General features: G+C 52.6%; 1 protein-coding gene across 1 annotated transcript; it reads left to right on the top strand.

Moving 5' to 3' along the window:
* Nucleotides 804-15,378, top strand: SYP (synaptophysin). Its single transcript, XM_003135078.5, has 7 exons — nt 804-930; nt 2,099-2,164; nt 3,312-3,436; nt 8,173-8,368; nt 9,082-9,273; nt 10,476-10,806; nt 13,707-15,378. Exons 1-6 carry the CDS (start codon nt 895-897, stop codon nt 10,800-10,802), a joined length of 942 nt encoding a protein of 313 aa, XP_003135126.2. The 5' UTR covers nt 804-894; the 3' UTR covers nt 10,803-10,806; nt 13,707-15,378.

The following is a 16,687-nucleotide window of genomic DNA, read 5'->3' as shown; positions in this document are numbered from 1 at the left end:
AGAAATGGCAAAAAGACAAAAAAAAAAAAAAAAGAATGCCTGTTTCTGGCCAACTTGCTACTATGGAGCATTACCAAACTTTTTTTATATTCATCACCCTCAAAGGTGAAAAACAGTGTCTTAGATTTTATAGGCATTTCTTTTAGCATGAGTGAGGTTGAGCATCTTAAATTCCAATTGTGTTTATCTGCTGGATTTTGCAACACGGCAACTGCCATTGACCTTGGTGGGTCTTAGTAGCATGAAGGAGGGGTAGTCCAATTAAGAGAGGACTGAGGAATGAACAGGATACAAAGTGCAGAGTCGGAAAAGGCAACACTTTTACTAAGGAAGAGAGAAACAGAGGAGATGGTTGGAGGGGGAGGGTTTTTTCTAACTGTGCTTAAAATGCAGACGAGAAGAAACCCTCAGGATCCTGACCTATGTTTAAATTGCAGGGACTTTGGGCACTGCCGATAACCTGCTGAGCGACCTTGTACACGTCGCTTAACCTCTCTGGGGACTCATTTTCCTTACCTGTAAAAATGAGGCCAATAGTCCCTACCACATAGGGCTGTCCTAAAGATTAAATAAGTGAATACGGTCAACAAATTAAGTAAAGGGTCTGGCAAACTGTCTTACTGGAGGGCCGAACGGTGCACCTCGCCCCAGATCTCTAGCTGTGTTTTCAAAGATAATGATGGGGGACCATTCTCACGGTTCCAGGCTCCGGGCTGGAATGGCGGCAGGGAGATTTAGGGACCGTTGTTGTGCGCAGGCGCGCGCGGAGAGAGAGAAGGGGGCGCGGGAGGCGGAGCTACGGCCGCCTGGGCTGTTCCGACGATCGCGCACCGCCCCCCCCCGCGCCCCGCGCCCGCCCTTGCTGGCAGGCGCCTCCCGCCCCCCGCATTGCTGATGCTGCTGCTGGCCGACATGGACGTGGTGAATCAGGTACGCGTTCCAGCACCGCGGACAGAGCCCGCCGCTGCCCGGCCTCCTCGCCCGGTCGCAGCGAATCCGCGGACTCTAAGAGGTGGTGGCCAGAATCCAAGCAGCGGACCACTGGTCCCTGGCTCTGGGGATGGGGTCTGCGGCAGGCGAGGGGAAGAAGGGGGAGGTGGAGAAAAGAAGGGGTGCGCCCTTTGCCGCAGCGAGGGCCGACCTCACTGCCGCAGCGGGGGCCGCCAGAAGCCAGTTCCTTACAGGAGACCGGGAAGGAGAGGGGTCTGGGAGCTAGGGTATAGGCAAGGAGGGAGGGGAGGGGAGGGTGGAAGAAAGATGGGGGGTGCTGCGGATGAGCTAGGAAATAGAGCGACAGAAGGCGTGGGGGCGGGGATGGAAGCGAGGGCTGACACCTGCCCCTTCTAAACAGAGACGGTACCCTGGTGGACGACCACCTCGTCCCCCAGAGCAGACCAAGGGGGAAGACGATTGGTTTCGCTTCTCCGAAACCCCTATTCTCCCTTCCCCCGGCACGTATGCAGTGAAGCCATGTCCCAGCCCTCCTCCTCCTTAATCGGTCCAGACCCTCTCTGCCATTGCACTCTTCTTCACCACCTCAGAACCTCGCCCATCTCTAACCAGGACTAACCCCTCCCACCTTCATCACCTCAGACACCCCGCGACCATCATCTGACTCACCTTTACCGCTGCAGACCCCTCCCCCACCCTAGCCAACCCGACTCCCTCCCTGGTGTGACTCACCTTCGCCACCCAAGACCCCCCTCCCCCACCCTAGTGAACCCCAAATCCTTCCTCACTTTCTCCACCCAATCCCTTTCACCATCTGTCTCACCTTTACCGTTTCGGACCTTCTCCCCTTCCCTAACTAGTCCTGACTCCATCCTCACCTTTTTCACCCCTGACCCCCTCTGCCGTTTATCTCACCAACCCCCCAGACCTCCCCACCAGCCCTGAATCCTAGGGAATCTTCTCTCAGAGACCCTGAGCTCACACCTTCCCCAAAGTGTCACTTTCTCCTTTTCACCTCCTCTCCCAACGTCACTCCGTCCCCGAGGTCATATGCCTTATCCCCAGGGGTCATTGCCTGGTGGCCTTGCCCCTCACCTCCTTCTCCATCCCAAACAACCCCACCCCTCCCCACCGTTTGTCTCTTCAGCTGGTGGCCGGGGGTCAGTTCCGGGTGGTCAAGGAGCCCCTCGGCTTCGTGAAGGTGCTGCAATGGGTGAGTGTGGCCTGGGCTGTAGGGAGAAAGAGGGAGGTAGTGGGGTCTGGAAGAGCAGGGGTGGAGAAGGGATGGGGAGGGGGAATGGGGGGGCTGAAGGGGGATGGGGAAATTGGGTTCCAAGGTGAAGTCCCAGAGGGTTGGGACCAGAGAATGGACAGGCTGTGCTGTGATATAACATAAGGCCAAGGGTACCCCCATTGTGAAGCGGAAGACTGTGGCGTCCTACTTCCTCCTCTCCGGAGGTGAGAAAGGGGCAGGGGAGATGGAGCCCGAAGGTGGTTGCTGTAGGGAGAGATGCAAAACCAGAGAAGCCCAGAGACAGTAAAGGAGACAGGGAGGATGGGAGAACAGAAATGATGGCGACAGAGATAGAAATACCAAGAAAAAAAGAGATACAGAGATGAGAGAGAGACAAACAGAAAGAGACAAAGAAAAGGGAGACAGAGAAGGATGCACAGAGAAAAGAAGAAGCCAAGAGAAACCAGACCTAGGAAGAGAGGAAGAGACATGGGGTGAGGGAGAGCGAAAGAAGAGACCCTCCAGGAAAAGAGAAACCGATAAACACAAAGAGGCAGGAGGGAGGGAGAGAGCGCGCACCATAGAGAGAATGAGTCAGAGACAGACCAGGGAGATAGAGAGAGACCAAGAAACGGAAAGACAGACAGACAGACACGCGCACATTCAGACAGAGAGAAGAGGCAGAAAGAGACAGACTTAGCTACCAGAGAGGCAGAGACAAGCAGAGATACAGAGAGACGAGAGACATCTGAGAAAGACACAGACACATCAAGAAACAGAGCCAGAGATACCGAAAGAAATAGAGACACAGAGAATAGCAGAGATAGGTAGAAAACAGATAGAGATACAGAGGCAGACAGAGGAGCCGAGAGACCAAGGCAGAAGAAAGGGGTCAGGGCATTGAGAGGCAAGAGACCAAGAGAGACACCAGGAGAAAGACTGGAAGAGGTAGCCACACCCCTCTAATCAGCTTGTCCTTGGGACTGAGGAGCCCTGATTAGGGGATGGGGGTGGGGACGAGTCCATCTGCTGCTGCCTATGCTGGGCCCCCATCTGTCCAGAGGAGGGCATCCCTGTCCGGGTGCACACAGGCTCACCATGGTCATCCCCGTCCCTGCTGCCCAAGGTCTTTGCCATCTTCGCCTTTGCCACATGCGGCAGTTACAGTGGGGAGTTCCAGCTGAGTGTGGAATGTGCCAACAAGACCAAGAGTGACCTCAACATCAAGGTCGAATTCGAGTACCCCTTCAGGTGTGCGCCCCCCCCCCCGCCCTAACCCACCCCTGGGATCCTGACAGACTGGGGGGGGAGCGTAAGTGGGGGAGGGGGGGACCCGCCAGCACCTTCTCCCCAGGGGCTCCTGACCAGCCCCCACCGCAGGAGACCACACCCACTCAGTTCACTGCACATGCACTGAGCACCTACCTTGTGCCTGGCACTGCTCTGGACATTTAGAATATGTGGCGACCAAGACAGGCATAGGCTCTTGCCCTCTGGGGCTATGTTCTAGTGAAGGGGAGGGGCAGGAGACTGGCAATAAACAAGATTCAAAATTTTAAACACACACACAAGGAGATATATATATATATACTTAACACAGTAGGTGCTCAATTAATGGTAACTAATATCATTACTTAAATACCATTCATTCATTCCATACACATTTTTTGAGAACCTATTATATGTCAGGTATTGCTCAAAGTGCTAGGGATATAACAGTGAACAAAACAGACCAAGCTCCTTACTCTCCTGGAGCCAGCATGATAACAAATAAACAAACTGCAGGTTAGGAGAAATCCAAGCAGGGGCTCCTCATGCGGGGTTTTATGATGGGGAAAAATGAGGGGTGCTGCTTAGCTCTAAGGAAGGATGAAACCCAATCCAGCACTTCTGAGAGTTCTCAAGCTCAGACCAGACCCTGGATGCTAGGTATTTGAGAGTGAGCACAAGCAGGCAAGGTCATTGCCCTCATGCAGATAGACGCATACCTCCTAGGAGTGGGGAGACAGAGATCCACAGATACAATTTCATCAGAGGCTCCTGAGGCGCTTCCACTACTAGGACAAATTGCATAACTGCTCTGGGTCTCATTGTCCTCATCTGTAAGAGGGGATAATAACCACTTTACAGGAGTTCCCGTCGTGGTGCAGTGGTTAACGAATCTGAATCCGACTAGGAACCATGAGGTTGTGGGTTCAATCCCTGGCCTTGCTCAGTGGGTTGGGGATCCAGCATTGCCCTGAACTGTGGTGTAGGTTGCAGATGCAGCTCAGATCCCACGTTGCTGTGGCTCTGGTATAGGCCGGTGGCTACAGCTGCGATTCGACCCCTAGCCTGGGAACCTCCATATGCCACAGGAGCGGCCCTAGAAAAGGCAAAAAGACAAAAAAAAAACAAAAAAAAACAAAAAAAAACACTTTACAGACTTATGATACATAGTAAATGAATTAATACTTGTAAAATGCTTAGCACAGTGTCAGGCCCACAATATGTGCTCCATAAACATTTGTTAATATATAAGAAAAATAAATACGTTTAAGGGACTCAGGGAAGAGGTCAGCGATTGAACTGGAAAGTAGGGATTTTTTTTTTGTCTTTTTAGGGCCACACCCTCGGCTTATGCAAGTTCCCAGGCTAGGGGTCTAATCGGAGCTGTAGCTCCTTAACCCACTGAGTGAGGCCAGGGATCGAACCCGCTTCCTCATGGATACTAGTCAGGTTCATTACCACTGAACTAGGATGGGAACTCCCGAAAGAAGGGATTTTTGAGCACTAGGTGTAAATATAGGATGAGAAGGAAGACTGAAGAGAGGAAAAGCCAGCACAGGCCCTGAGCAATAACGAAAAAAAAAGGGGGGTACCAGAGTTCCCACTGTGGCTCGGTGGGTTAAGGGCCTGGCATTGCCACAGCTGTGGCATAGGTCACAGTTCTGGCTCAGATTCCATCCCTGGTCCAGGAACTTCCATATGCTGTGGGTGCAGCTGAAAAATATTTATTTATTTTATTTATTTATTATTTATTTATTTATTTATTTTGCTTTTTAGGGCCACACCCACGGCATATGAAGGCTCCCAAGCTAGGGGTCTAATCGGAGCTACAGCTGCCGGCCTTCACCACAGCCACAGCAATGCCAGATCCTTAACCCACTGAGCAAGGCCAGGGATTGAACTCGCAACTTCATGGTTCCCAGACAGATTTGTTTCTGCTGCACCATGATGGGAACTCCTGCAAAACCAAAAAGAAAGAAAGACAGAAAAAAGGGTGCCAAGGAGGCGTGGTCTGAGAGGCTGAGGGGCTTGTGGCAACGGGGGATCCACAGGTTCACAGAAGCCAAGAGAGATTAGGAAAGGAGCAGGCGTTGAAGCATGGGATAATGCCAAGAGCAGGCCCTTTGGGGACCCAGAAGACTACAGAAATCTGTGGACCCCCCCCCAATCCAACACCTCCCAAGCCTGGGACCTCAGGTCCTGAGGATCTTCCCTTTACCCACGAGTCTCCCAGAAAAAAAATACTTTGCCCTCTGTCCCCATGACTAACCCTACCACTGCCTCAATAATCCCCCCAAAGGCCCCTTATTCCCCCTAGAAACTTGGAAACTCAAACCCAGATCCAACTCCTAGCACCACCATTTAGCAGCCATATAGCCCTGGGCAAGTAACATAACCTTGCTGAGCCTGGTTTGTGCATCTATAAAACAGGTATAGGAATGCCTGCTTTTTGTGGGGGAGGGTCATTAAATGAGGCAGTTGTGTGAAATGCTTAGAGGTCATCAATAAGTGGAAGCCCTGGAGTTCCCATCGTGGCTCAGTGGCTAACAAACCCCGACTAGTATCCATGAGGATGAGGGTTCGATCCCCGGCCTGGCTCAGTGGGTGAAGGATCCGGCGTTGCCGTGAGCTGTAGTGTAGGTCACAGATGCGGCTCCGATCTGGCGTTGCTGTGGCCGTGGCGTAGGCCGGCAGCTGTAGCTCCGATTGGACCCCCAGCCTGGGAACCTCCATATGCCATGGGTGCAGCCCTAAAAAGACAAAAGACCAAAAAAAATAAATAAATAAGTGCAAGCCCTTCCCTTAGGCCCTTTGCTACACAAGGGCCCTTGGCCCCATTTGCTCATCTCAGGATCCTGCCTCTCCTCCCCTCGCTGACCTGAGGCCAGAGCTCTGGGACCTCACCCTAGTCTTTGTCGCCTCTCACACCCTCCTTTATTTTATTTTTTTTAATTTTTATTTATTTATTTATTTTCCTTTTTAGGGCTGCACCTGCAGCATATGGAAGTTCCCAGGCTAGGAGTCCAATCGGAGCTGCAGCTGCTGGCCTACGCCACAGCCACAGTCATGCCAGATCCAAGCTGCATCTGCGACCCACACCACAGCTCATGGCAACGCCGGATCCTTAACCCACCGAGCAAGGCCAGGGATCGAACCCACAACCTCATAGATACTAGTTAGATTGATTCTTAGCCTGCTGAGCCACGACGGAGTTCCCTCCCTGCACACACTCCTGATGACCCCTCTTCCATCACACCATAGGAAAGGCCTTAGCCCCAGATGCTTCTCAATCTGCCTGCCCACCCCCCACCCACACCTCACATACATGCACCCTGTTCCAGCATCCCTTCTACCTGCCTGTCTTTCTGTCTGTCTGTCTCCTCCTATTTTGTAGTCTCTGGGCCTTCCTCTGCTAAGTACACATTTGTCTTTCTCTTGGGGACCTGAAGGGAAGTGGGAAGAAGAGTCAATGTGGGAAAAACACGGGGTTCAGATCCCAACTCTGTCATTCCCGTGCCAGCTGTGTGACTCTAGGCAAGTTAGTGCATCTCTCAGAGCCTCTGTCTCTGTCTACTTTTTTTTTTCTTTTTTCCTTTTCTAGGGCCGCTCCCGCAGCATGTGGAGGTTCCCAGGCCAGGGGTCTAATTGGAGCTGTAGCCGCTGCCCTATGCCAGAGCCACAACAACTTGGGATCTAAGCCACCTCTGCAACCTACCCCACAGCTCACGGCAACGCTGGATCCTTAACCCACTGAGCAAGGCCAGGGATCGAACCCACAACCTCATGGTTCCTAGTCGGATTCGTTAACCACTGAGCCACGACGGGAACTCCTCCTGTCTCTGTCTACTTCATTTAATAAACATGTATTGAGCGCCTACTTTGTGGCAGCACTGTTCCAGGCCTTAAGGGGACCACCGGCAATGAAACAAAGGAAAAAGCCCTACCCTCCTGTAGTTATGGCAACAGTCAAGCAAAAAAGTAAAATACATGGTATGTCAGATGGGGGTGTCACAGCTATAGTGAAAAATGGAGCAAAGAAAGGGAATAAAGAGTGCTGGGAGGGAATGGTTAGATTTAATTTGAATGACTGAGATCAGGGAAGGCCTCACGGAGAAGGTGACAAACTTGAAAAAGATCAAGTGGGGAGTTCCCGTTATGGCTTGGGGGTTAAGGACCTGACGTTGTCTCTGTGAGGATGCGGGTTTGATTCCTGGCCTTGCTCAATGGGTTAAGGATCCTGCGTCACCTTAAGCTATGGCATCGGTTGTAGATGAGGCTTGGATCCTGTGTTGCCGTGGCTGTGGTGCAGGCTGGCAGCTGCAGCTCCAATTCGACCCCAGGCCCGGGAACTTCCATATGCCTCGGGTGCAGCTGTAAAAAGAAAAAGAAAAAAAAGATCAAGTGGGTAAGCCACGAAGATATCTAGGAGACTTAGCATTCCAGTGCAAAGATTCTAGTATGGGAGGGTGCCTGGTATGTTCTATGAATAACAAAGGGGCCAAAGCATCCAGGCTGGAGTGAGGGATGGATAACACCTATTTCACCAGGATGCTGTCCGCAATCAATGAGATGTGACTGGTACACAGTAGGTGCTCGTGCGTGATTATTCCCTCCTATTCCTGGGACCTTGTCAGAATCTGGGGGACCCGTGGCTGGGCAATCGGGAGGCGCAGGGAGTTCTTAGGGCCTGGGCCACACCCACCCACCTTTCTCTGCAGGCTGCACGAAGTGTACTTTGAGGCACCCACCTGCCAAGCGGGCACTAAAAAAGTCTTCCTTGTGGGGAACTACTCCTCATCGGCTGAATTCTTTGTCACCGTGGCCGTCTTTGCCTTCCTCTACTCCATGGGGGCTCTGGCTACCTACATCTTCCTGCAGAACAAGTACCGAGAGAACAACAAAGGGCCCATGCTGGTGAGCTCCCGCCACCCCACCCCACCCCCCAGCCACTCACCTGCATGCAGGGGCCAGGGGCCCTGGATCCTCGGGGACACGGCCATGTTCAGAGGCCACGCCAAATCCCAGACAGGCCCACATGCAATTGGCGCTGATAACCACACACGTTCCTGCTGCTGCTGCTGCTGCTGCTATAAGCATCACAGACACCAAATCGTAGAGTGACAGGGACACGTCTGCAGCCCACGCAGAATCCCAGACACCTGGAAACTTGCCACCTCTCACAAAACCACACAGTCTAGATGAAAGAAAGGAGCACACAGAGGTTCGTTGTGACAGTCAGGCTTGTCATCATGCCACACAGACACACTGATTCCTACACAGCTGTATTCATTCAGCCCCATCTCAGACACAAAATGACACAAATTCCCACATTGAGATGAAAGTGGAAAGACGCACTGCATTCCACGGATTCCACAACCATCCCATAGAATCCTCCTCTACCCACCCACACCACATGCCGCAATCACACTCCCACATCCTCTGTGTCACACACACAAGGCTAGGAGGGCCACCTTCAAGTGAGTGTTGAGGGCTTCAAGAGCTCGAAAGACAGGGGAGAGACAAGCTTCTTTGGGGGGATCCCTCCTCCCAAGAAAGCCTGTGATCTGAGGAGGCCCCACAGCCCGGCAGGAAGCAGCCCACTCACGGTGCTCCCCTACCCATCCTAGGACTTTCTGGCCACCGCAGTGTTCGCCTTCATGTGGCTGGTTAGCTCATCAGCCTGGGCCAAGGGGCTGTCAGATGTGAAGATGGCCACGGACCCAGAGAACATTATCAATGAGATGGATGTCTGCCACCAGCCTGGGAATACCTGCAAGGAGCTGAGGGACCCTGTGACCTCTGGCCTCAACACCTCGGTGGTAAGCCCTAGGAAGCTGGCCTGACCAGCTGGGGAGGGTGGCTGGGAAACTTAAGTCTGACATGGGGAGTGGTGGAGAGAGAGAACGAGGGAAAAATTCAGAGGAAATTCAAGAGGACCCCCTGGAGGAGGCATGCCAACAAGAGACTTGAAGGATGAGATAGCAACTGCAACCCCTGTGACACCAGACTGTCCCCGAGAGGGGAACGTGAGATCGTCTGTCCAATTAGGTGTGGGAGACCTGGATCCTAGGCCCAGCCTAGTCATGCAGAATCGCTGGCGACTCAGTAAGTACCCTCTTGGGACCTGTTTCCTCATAAGCAAAATGAAAGCATTTAACTTGAAATGTTGCCCATCTGGACGCCCCCTACTGGCCAGAATCAGATAAGCTCAAATCCCAGCTCTGCCACTTGCAAGCTCTGTGACCTAAAGCTAATTACTCAGCCTGTCAGGCCTCAATTTGAGCATATAACTTGAAAATAAGAGGTCCTGCTCCGAAGTTGAGTATTTCACGAATAACATACAAAGCGCTTAAAAAAGGGCCTGGCACATGGTAAGTGGAATACAAGATGCTAGGATTCCAACTCCTTTTTTTTTTTTTTTTTTTTGGTCAGTTGTTGGCTGTGAGATCTTGTGCAGCTTAGCCTCTCTGGGCCTCAGTTTCCTCAGCTGTAAAGTGGAAATATTACTTCCCGTCACCAAATTGAATTACGTTGTATATATCTATACAAATTCCATATATTTGTTTTAATATAAAAGTATATAATTATATACTTTATACATGTGTATTTATATATTTGTATATACATATGTGCATATGTGCATTTAGTAGTGGCATATCTACATATTTAATAAAAATGTGTGCTTAACATTTTACTATATATTACAATTTAGGATTCGTTTACCATATTTTATACATATATAAACTATATATATGCAAATATATAAACACATAAGTAATACTGATATATCTCGACATCTCTGGGAAGCTGAATTCTAACACGCCACGCACCCCACTCCCCGCCAAGGTGATTTTCTTCTGCACATAGACATTCATGCGCTGGGACTCAGAGGGTCTAGGGTTTCAGAAACCACTACCCTCTGGGAACCTGCAAATCCAAGCCTGACGCAAGCGGCCTCGACGTCCCCCGGGGCCGGCAGGGCAATGGGTGCAGGACGACAGCCGAGCTTTGCTTCCCACAGGTGTTCGGCTTCCTGAACCTGGTGCTCTGGGTCGGCAACCTGTGGTTCGTGTTCAAGGAGACAGGCTGGGCTGCCCCATTCCTGCGCGCTCCTCCCGGCGCCCCCGAGAAGCAACCGGCGCCCGGTGATGCCTACGGCGAGGCAGGCTACGGGCAGGGCCCGGGCGGCTATGGGCCCCAGGACTCCTACGGGCCCCAGGGCGGCTATCAGCCTGACTACGGGCAGCCAGCCAGCGGCGGTGGCGGTGGCTACGGGCCTCAGGGCGACTACGGGCAGCAAGGCTACGGCCCTCAGGGTGCGCCCACCTCCTTCTCCAATCAGATGTAGTCTGGTGAGTGACGGGCGGGCGGTGCGGCCAAGGACGGCTCATGAAAGTAGACGGGCGGGTCAATGAACCAATGAGAGTCAAGATTAAATGGTACGTAGGACACTGACCGGACAAATAAGGATGGGAGTTTGAAGGAGCCAATGGAGAGGCGGAGCTACATGCTAAGGGCGGAAAAACTAGCCAATGATGGAGAGTAGGAGAGCGGTGCTTGAAAATGGGCAGAATGAAGAGCCAATGGGAGAGAGGTAGAAGGGCTGCTTTGAGGGAAGGGAGTTGAGAGCGAAGCGAGTAGAACAACCGTGGAGTAGAGGGAGTAGCAGAAGGACTTGAGTGGTGGGGGATCGGTCGGGCGCAGGAACCTAGGAAGGAAGAGGAGGCGGGGGTGTCTTAGCCAATATGTTAGGATAAAGCCAACACAGTGAGGATCATGAAGGTCACACAAACTCACCAATTCGGAAAGAGGTGATAGATCCGCCACCTCTTCGCAACCCTGGAGATGAGGGAGGTGGCATGGAATTTCAAAGAGGGAAAGGGGCGGGGCAGAGTGAGGGCTTCTGGTTGGGCCTCAAAAGAGAAGTGAGATTTTCCGCACATTTGAGATGGGAAGATGGGGAGAAGCAGGTGGAGGACTTGAGATGGGAAAGGCAAGGAGGTGGCTACACGTGAGTGGATGTAGCTTCCGGCACTTGGCCAGGATGGAAAGGGCAGGGAGGAGTGTATTAGGCATCTCAGATCTAATTCATTAAAAAATCCTGTTGGCTCTACCTTGAAAATATACCCATAATTTTCCCACTGTGCCCTTGGACCTCCACCCCTATTCCCGATATATTCTACTCACAGCGTGGGGAGCAATCCTGTTAAATCCTAAATCAAGCCATGACCTTTCTATGCACAGAGCTCAGATGGGGACTCCATCTCACTCTGATTAAAAGCCAAAGCCTTCATTATGGCCCACCCCTCACTTCTCTGACCTTTCACCTCCAACTGCTACCCCCACCCCATAGACACACACCCTATTCCAGCCATACTGGCTACCTCGATGTGCCAGGCACAGCTCAACTGCACAGTCTTGGAACTTGCTTTCCCTCTGGAGTGTCACACCCACACACACTGATTACCTTTCCTGGCCAGCTCCTTACAAGTCCCCTTTCTTCCTTTTTTTTGGGGGGGGGGAACACCCACAACAATGCCAGATCCTTAACCCGCTGAGCCACCAGGGAACTTCTTCACTAGTCTACTTTTCTTTTTCTTTTTCTTTTTTTTTTTTTGTCTTTTTGCCTTTTCCAGGGCCGCTTCCGTGGCATAGGGAGGTTCCCAGGCTAGGGGTCTAATTGGAGCTGTAGCCACTGGCCTACGCCAGAGCCACAGCAACACAGGATCCAAGCCACGTCTGTGACCCATACCACAGCTCATGGCAACGCCGGATCCTTAACCCACTGAGCAAGGCGAGGGATCGAACCCACAACCTCATGGTTCCTGGTCGGATTTGCTAACCACTGCACCACGACGGGAACTCCTTGTTTTTCCATTTTACTTATTATCACCATACATCATACTAGATATCTCACTTATACATCAAGGTCATTGAAATCTGTCTCCCCTGCTGCAGTGTAAGCTTCACAAAAATGAGGATCGTTGCTTTGCTCAATATAGTTTATCACCAATGAGAACAGTGCCTGTTAACAGACTTTACTGGGTTGTTGGAGGGGGGATCATAATTTCTTTGGTACATAGTCTAGTGAGGGCAAGGTATATCTTCCCAGTAGGGGCAGCTGGGATGAAGCTGACCCCAAGACTCTAAGTAAAGGAAGAAGGAAGGAAGAAAAGACATGGCAGGTGAAGGGTAAAGCCTGGGCAGAGGCATAGCAGCCCAGCCCTTCCCCGAAGGCACCCCTTATGTCTGAACTCCCTCTCTCTCTCTCTCCTTTTTTTTTTTTTTTGCTTTTTTTGCTTTTTTTAGGGCCACACATGCAGCATATGGAGGTTCCCAGGCTAGGGGTCAAATTGGAGATGGGGCTTCTAACCTATGCCACAGCCATAGCAACGCCGGATCCTTAACCGACTGAGCGAGGCCAGAGATCAAACCCACATCTTCATGGATACTGGTTGGGTTTGTAACCCATTGAGCTAAAATGGGAACTCCCCTCTCCTATTTTTTTTTAATTAAAAAAAAATGGGTTTGTAACCCATTGAGCTAAAATGGGAACTCCCCTCTCCTATTATTATTATTATTATTATTTTGTCTTTTTGCTATTTCTTGGGCCGCTCCCGCGGCATATGGAGGTTCCCAGGCTAGGGGTCGAATCGGAGCTGTAGCCGCCGGCCTACACCACAGCCACAGCAACGTGGGATCGGAGCTGCGTCTGCGACCTACACCACAGCTCACGGCAACGCCGGATCGTTAACCCACTGAGCAAGGGCAGGGACCGAACCCGCAACCTCATGGTTCCTAGTCGGATTTGTTAACCACTGCGCCACGACGGGAATTCCCTCCTATTTTTTTTTTAATTAAAAAAAAATGGGAGGGGGGAGTTCCCGTCGCGGCACAGCGGATATGAATCTGACTAGGAACCATGAGGTTGCAGGTTCGGTCCCTGGCCTTGCTCAGGCTGTTAAGGATCCGGCGTTGCCGTGAGCTGTGGTATAGGTCGCAGACGCGGCTCGGATCCTGCGTTGCTGTGGCTGCGTCATAGCTCTGATTCGACCCCTAGCCTGGGAACCTCCATATGCCATGGGTGTGGCCCTAAAAAGAAAAAGAAAAAAATTTGGCCACACCTGTGGCATGTGGAAGTTCCTGGACCAGGGATCAAACCCTCATCACAGTAGTGACAACACCAGACCCTTAACCTGCTAGGCCACCAGGGAACTCCTCCCTCTTCTTTTTGTGTCTTTTGTCTCCACAGGACAGTGCAGCCCGAGAGGATCCCATGGGTAGGCAAGAGCTCAGGAGAAAGCCTGCCCCCCTTCCCACTCCTACACCCCAGGTCTCCATCCCTCAAGCCAGGAGACCCTTAACTGTCTTTGCTGTTTATATATATATATATTATATATAAATATCTATTTATCTGTCTGAGCCCTGCCCCCACTCCGCTCTCCTCATGCAATAGGGGCCCGATCTTGAGTGGGCCCCTCTCTTACCCCTACCCCTTCCCCTTCATCCATTGGCCCCTCTCTGTCCCCTGGCCCTGTGCCCTGGAGTAGGGGGACTCTGAAAGGGGGACAGGGAGGAGACCGAAGGCTGTGTCAGGAGGGTGGGTGCAACTTCAGACTCTCTCCCCCTCTCCCTCGCCTCTACCCAACTGGCCTTGATTCTTCCAGCAATGCCTGAACAAGGGCCATTAGGGAAAATTCAACCCTGAGAGGGGGAGAGAGAAAGAGACTAGGGGAGCTTGGGACCCGAGGTGGTCTTGGCGAGGAGCTCTGGAGTGGAGGAGACCAGTAAGCAGGAGGAGCATTGGGTTCCAGACATACTGGAGCTGGAGTCTCAAGAAGAGGGGTACTCTGGAGCATTCTAGACTGGGGCTTGGAAGGAAGCTTGGAAAGAGTGTGGTTCGAGAAGGGGTGGAGCCCTGAGGGAGGCAGCAGGGGGGCCCAGAGTGGGCGGAGGTTGGAGTATGACAGGGTCCTAGGGAAGGAGTGATTTGGGACCTGGGGACTGGGTTTTCAAAAAACACTGAGGGTCTGGTGCTAGAAGGGGGGGGGCTTGAACTGTATAGTGGAGTGAGACTCCAGAGTGGGCAGGTTTTGCATTGGGACCAGAATCTATGGAAGAGGTGTGGCCTGGAACATTCGGGAGACCGAATGTGATTCTGAAGGGGGCAGAGATCTTGGGCAAGGCAAGAAGAGCGACTCAGGAATGGGTCAAAGTTGGCATGAGGTCGGAGTCCGGGTTCTAGAAAGTTCGGGGCTTGGAGTGGGACACGCCTGGGGGTTTCAAAGGAGGCAGCCCCACCCCAGCAATGGAGCAGTGAAGACAAGGTGTTAGAGTGAGTGGGTTCGGCAGTGGGAAGGGCGGGGCGAGAGGCTTGGCTAGGGGCTGCGACAGCATGGGTCTTGTTAAGGGTGGTGGTGGGGGGACGACAAGGCTGGGGATTGAGGTGGCTGGGGACTGAGGTGACCTGGGAAGAGCTGAGAGGTAAGGTTCGGAGGGTGAAAGGTGGGATCCAGAGAGAGGCAATTTCCCCCCCCCCCCCCCCCCGTACCCTTGTCCACCCTGCGATGCGACAGCTAGGTAATCAGAGGACAGAGGCAAAGGGTCTGTGGGGCCGACCTCCCCCCTCTCCCCTTCCCTTGTCTCCTCCCTCTCTCCCTCCACACCCCCATCCGTTTCGGGGTGGTTGGAAACCCGGTCTGGAGCCCCCGTCCTGCACCCTCTGCTGTGTCTGTGATGTCGGTAGTGCCTGTGATTGTGTGTTGCCATTTTGTCTGGCTGTGGCCCCGCCCCCCGTCCCTCCAGGCCACACCCCCCCTTTCCCTTGCCCTTCGGTATTGTTTGAAGACTCCCTCCCCGAGGAAGAACAAATACGATTACTTCTCCTCCCCTAAATAAAGTCCTCAACCACCTAGTGCACACGGCTCTGACTTCTCAGTGCGTCTTTTTTGTTGGGGGATGGAGGTGAAGGGAAAGATTAGGAAGAGGAGACAAGAGGAAGCTCCGCCCCCGACCTGCTGTACACCGTTGGAGTCACCCCGCTGGTTTTGGCCCCTCCAACAGTGTTTTGTGCAGCCCCATCCTCTGTGAAGCCGCCTCCGCTGATCATTCTAAATCACACTCTGAGTAGCCCTGCCCACTGCCCCACTACGGGCCGCGGAATACCCACTCTTTCTAGGATTCGGTTCTAATTCTGGTCCCTTAGCCTTAACCCCTTTCCAGCCCCTGTGAGCCCTGTCCTTGAATCCCCAAAGGATTCAAATAGGAACCACATGGCTCACAGAGAGACTTACCCCTAGCCACCCTCCTCGCATTCTTCATACCCTGGCATCGCTCCATTTCCTTGCCGCCACTCAAGCTGGAGAACCAGGAGGCCGACTAGGCTGCAGGGTCGGGAGGCAGGAAGCCAAGGTGACTCGTTAGTTCTTTCGTTCATTCCCTGTAATCTGTCCTGGGCTCCTCCCTGGAGCTGGGACGTGACCAAGATTGCGTCAGGGGGAGGATGTGTGTGTGTGTGGGGGGGGAGTGAGGTCCCTGGCCCCCACGCTGAAAGGCCTGGCTGACCGCCAGCACCGCGGTGCCTAATTAGAGACTCCAGCCAGGCACCGGAGTTCTGACTGTGGACGGAGGACCCCTCCTCCCAGGCTGAGGCATTGAGAGCACGAAGGAGAGACTCCTAGCCCTAGGAAAGAGCTCAGGGAAAGAATAACTGGCGAGCGAAAAGCAAGAGCAGGGCAAGGAAAGCTTTAAAATCTATTTTTCAGGACTTAGGGGGCACCACAGCTGGGCCTGTAAAGATGGGGAGCAAGCAGGGAAGAGGGGGGCCTCAGCACCTGGCCAGTAACTTTAACCCACTTCCCATAAATCTCAAATAACCCTGGCTCTAAAAGGGGATAGGAGGAGTTCCCGTCCTAGCGCAGCGGAAACGAACCCGACTAGGAACCATGAGGTTGCGGGTTCGATCCCTGACCTCGCTCAGTGGGTTAAGGATCCGGCGTTGCCGTGAGCTGTGGTGTAGGTTGAAGACGCGGCTTGGGTCCTGCGTGGCTGTGGCTGTGGCTGTGGCATAGGCCGGTGGCTACAGCTCCGATTAGACCCCTAGCCTGGGAACCTCCATATGCCAAAGGTGCGGCCCTGAAAGGACAAAAAAGGCAAAAAACAAAAAAAAGAAAAAGAAAGAAAGAAAAGCGTTTCCTTTTAAAAAAATTGAAAAAAAAAATAAAATAAAAGGGG

The sequence above is a fragment of the Sus scrofa genome, chromosome X (assembly GCF_000003025.6).
Source record: "Sus scrofa isolate TJ Tabasco breed Duroc chromosome X, Sscrofa11.1, whole genome shotgun sequence".
NCBI lineage: Eukaryota > Metazoa > Chordata > Mammalia > Artiodactyla > Suidae > Sus > Sus scrofa.
The sequence above is the reverse complement of the archived record's forward strand: the minus strand, read 5'-3'. Positions and strand labels throughout refer to the sequence as shown.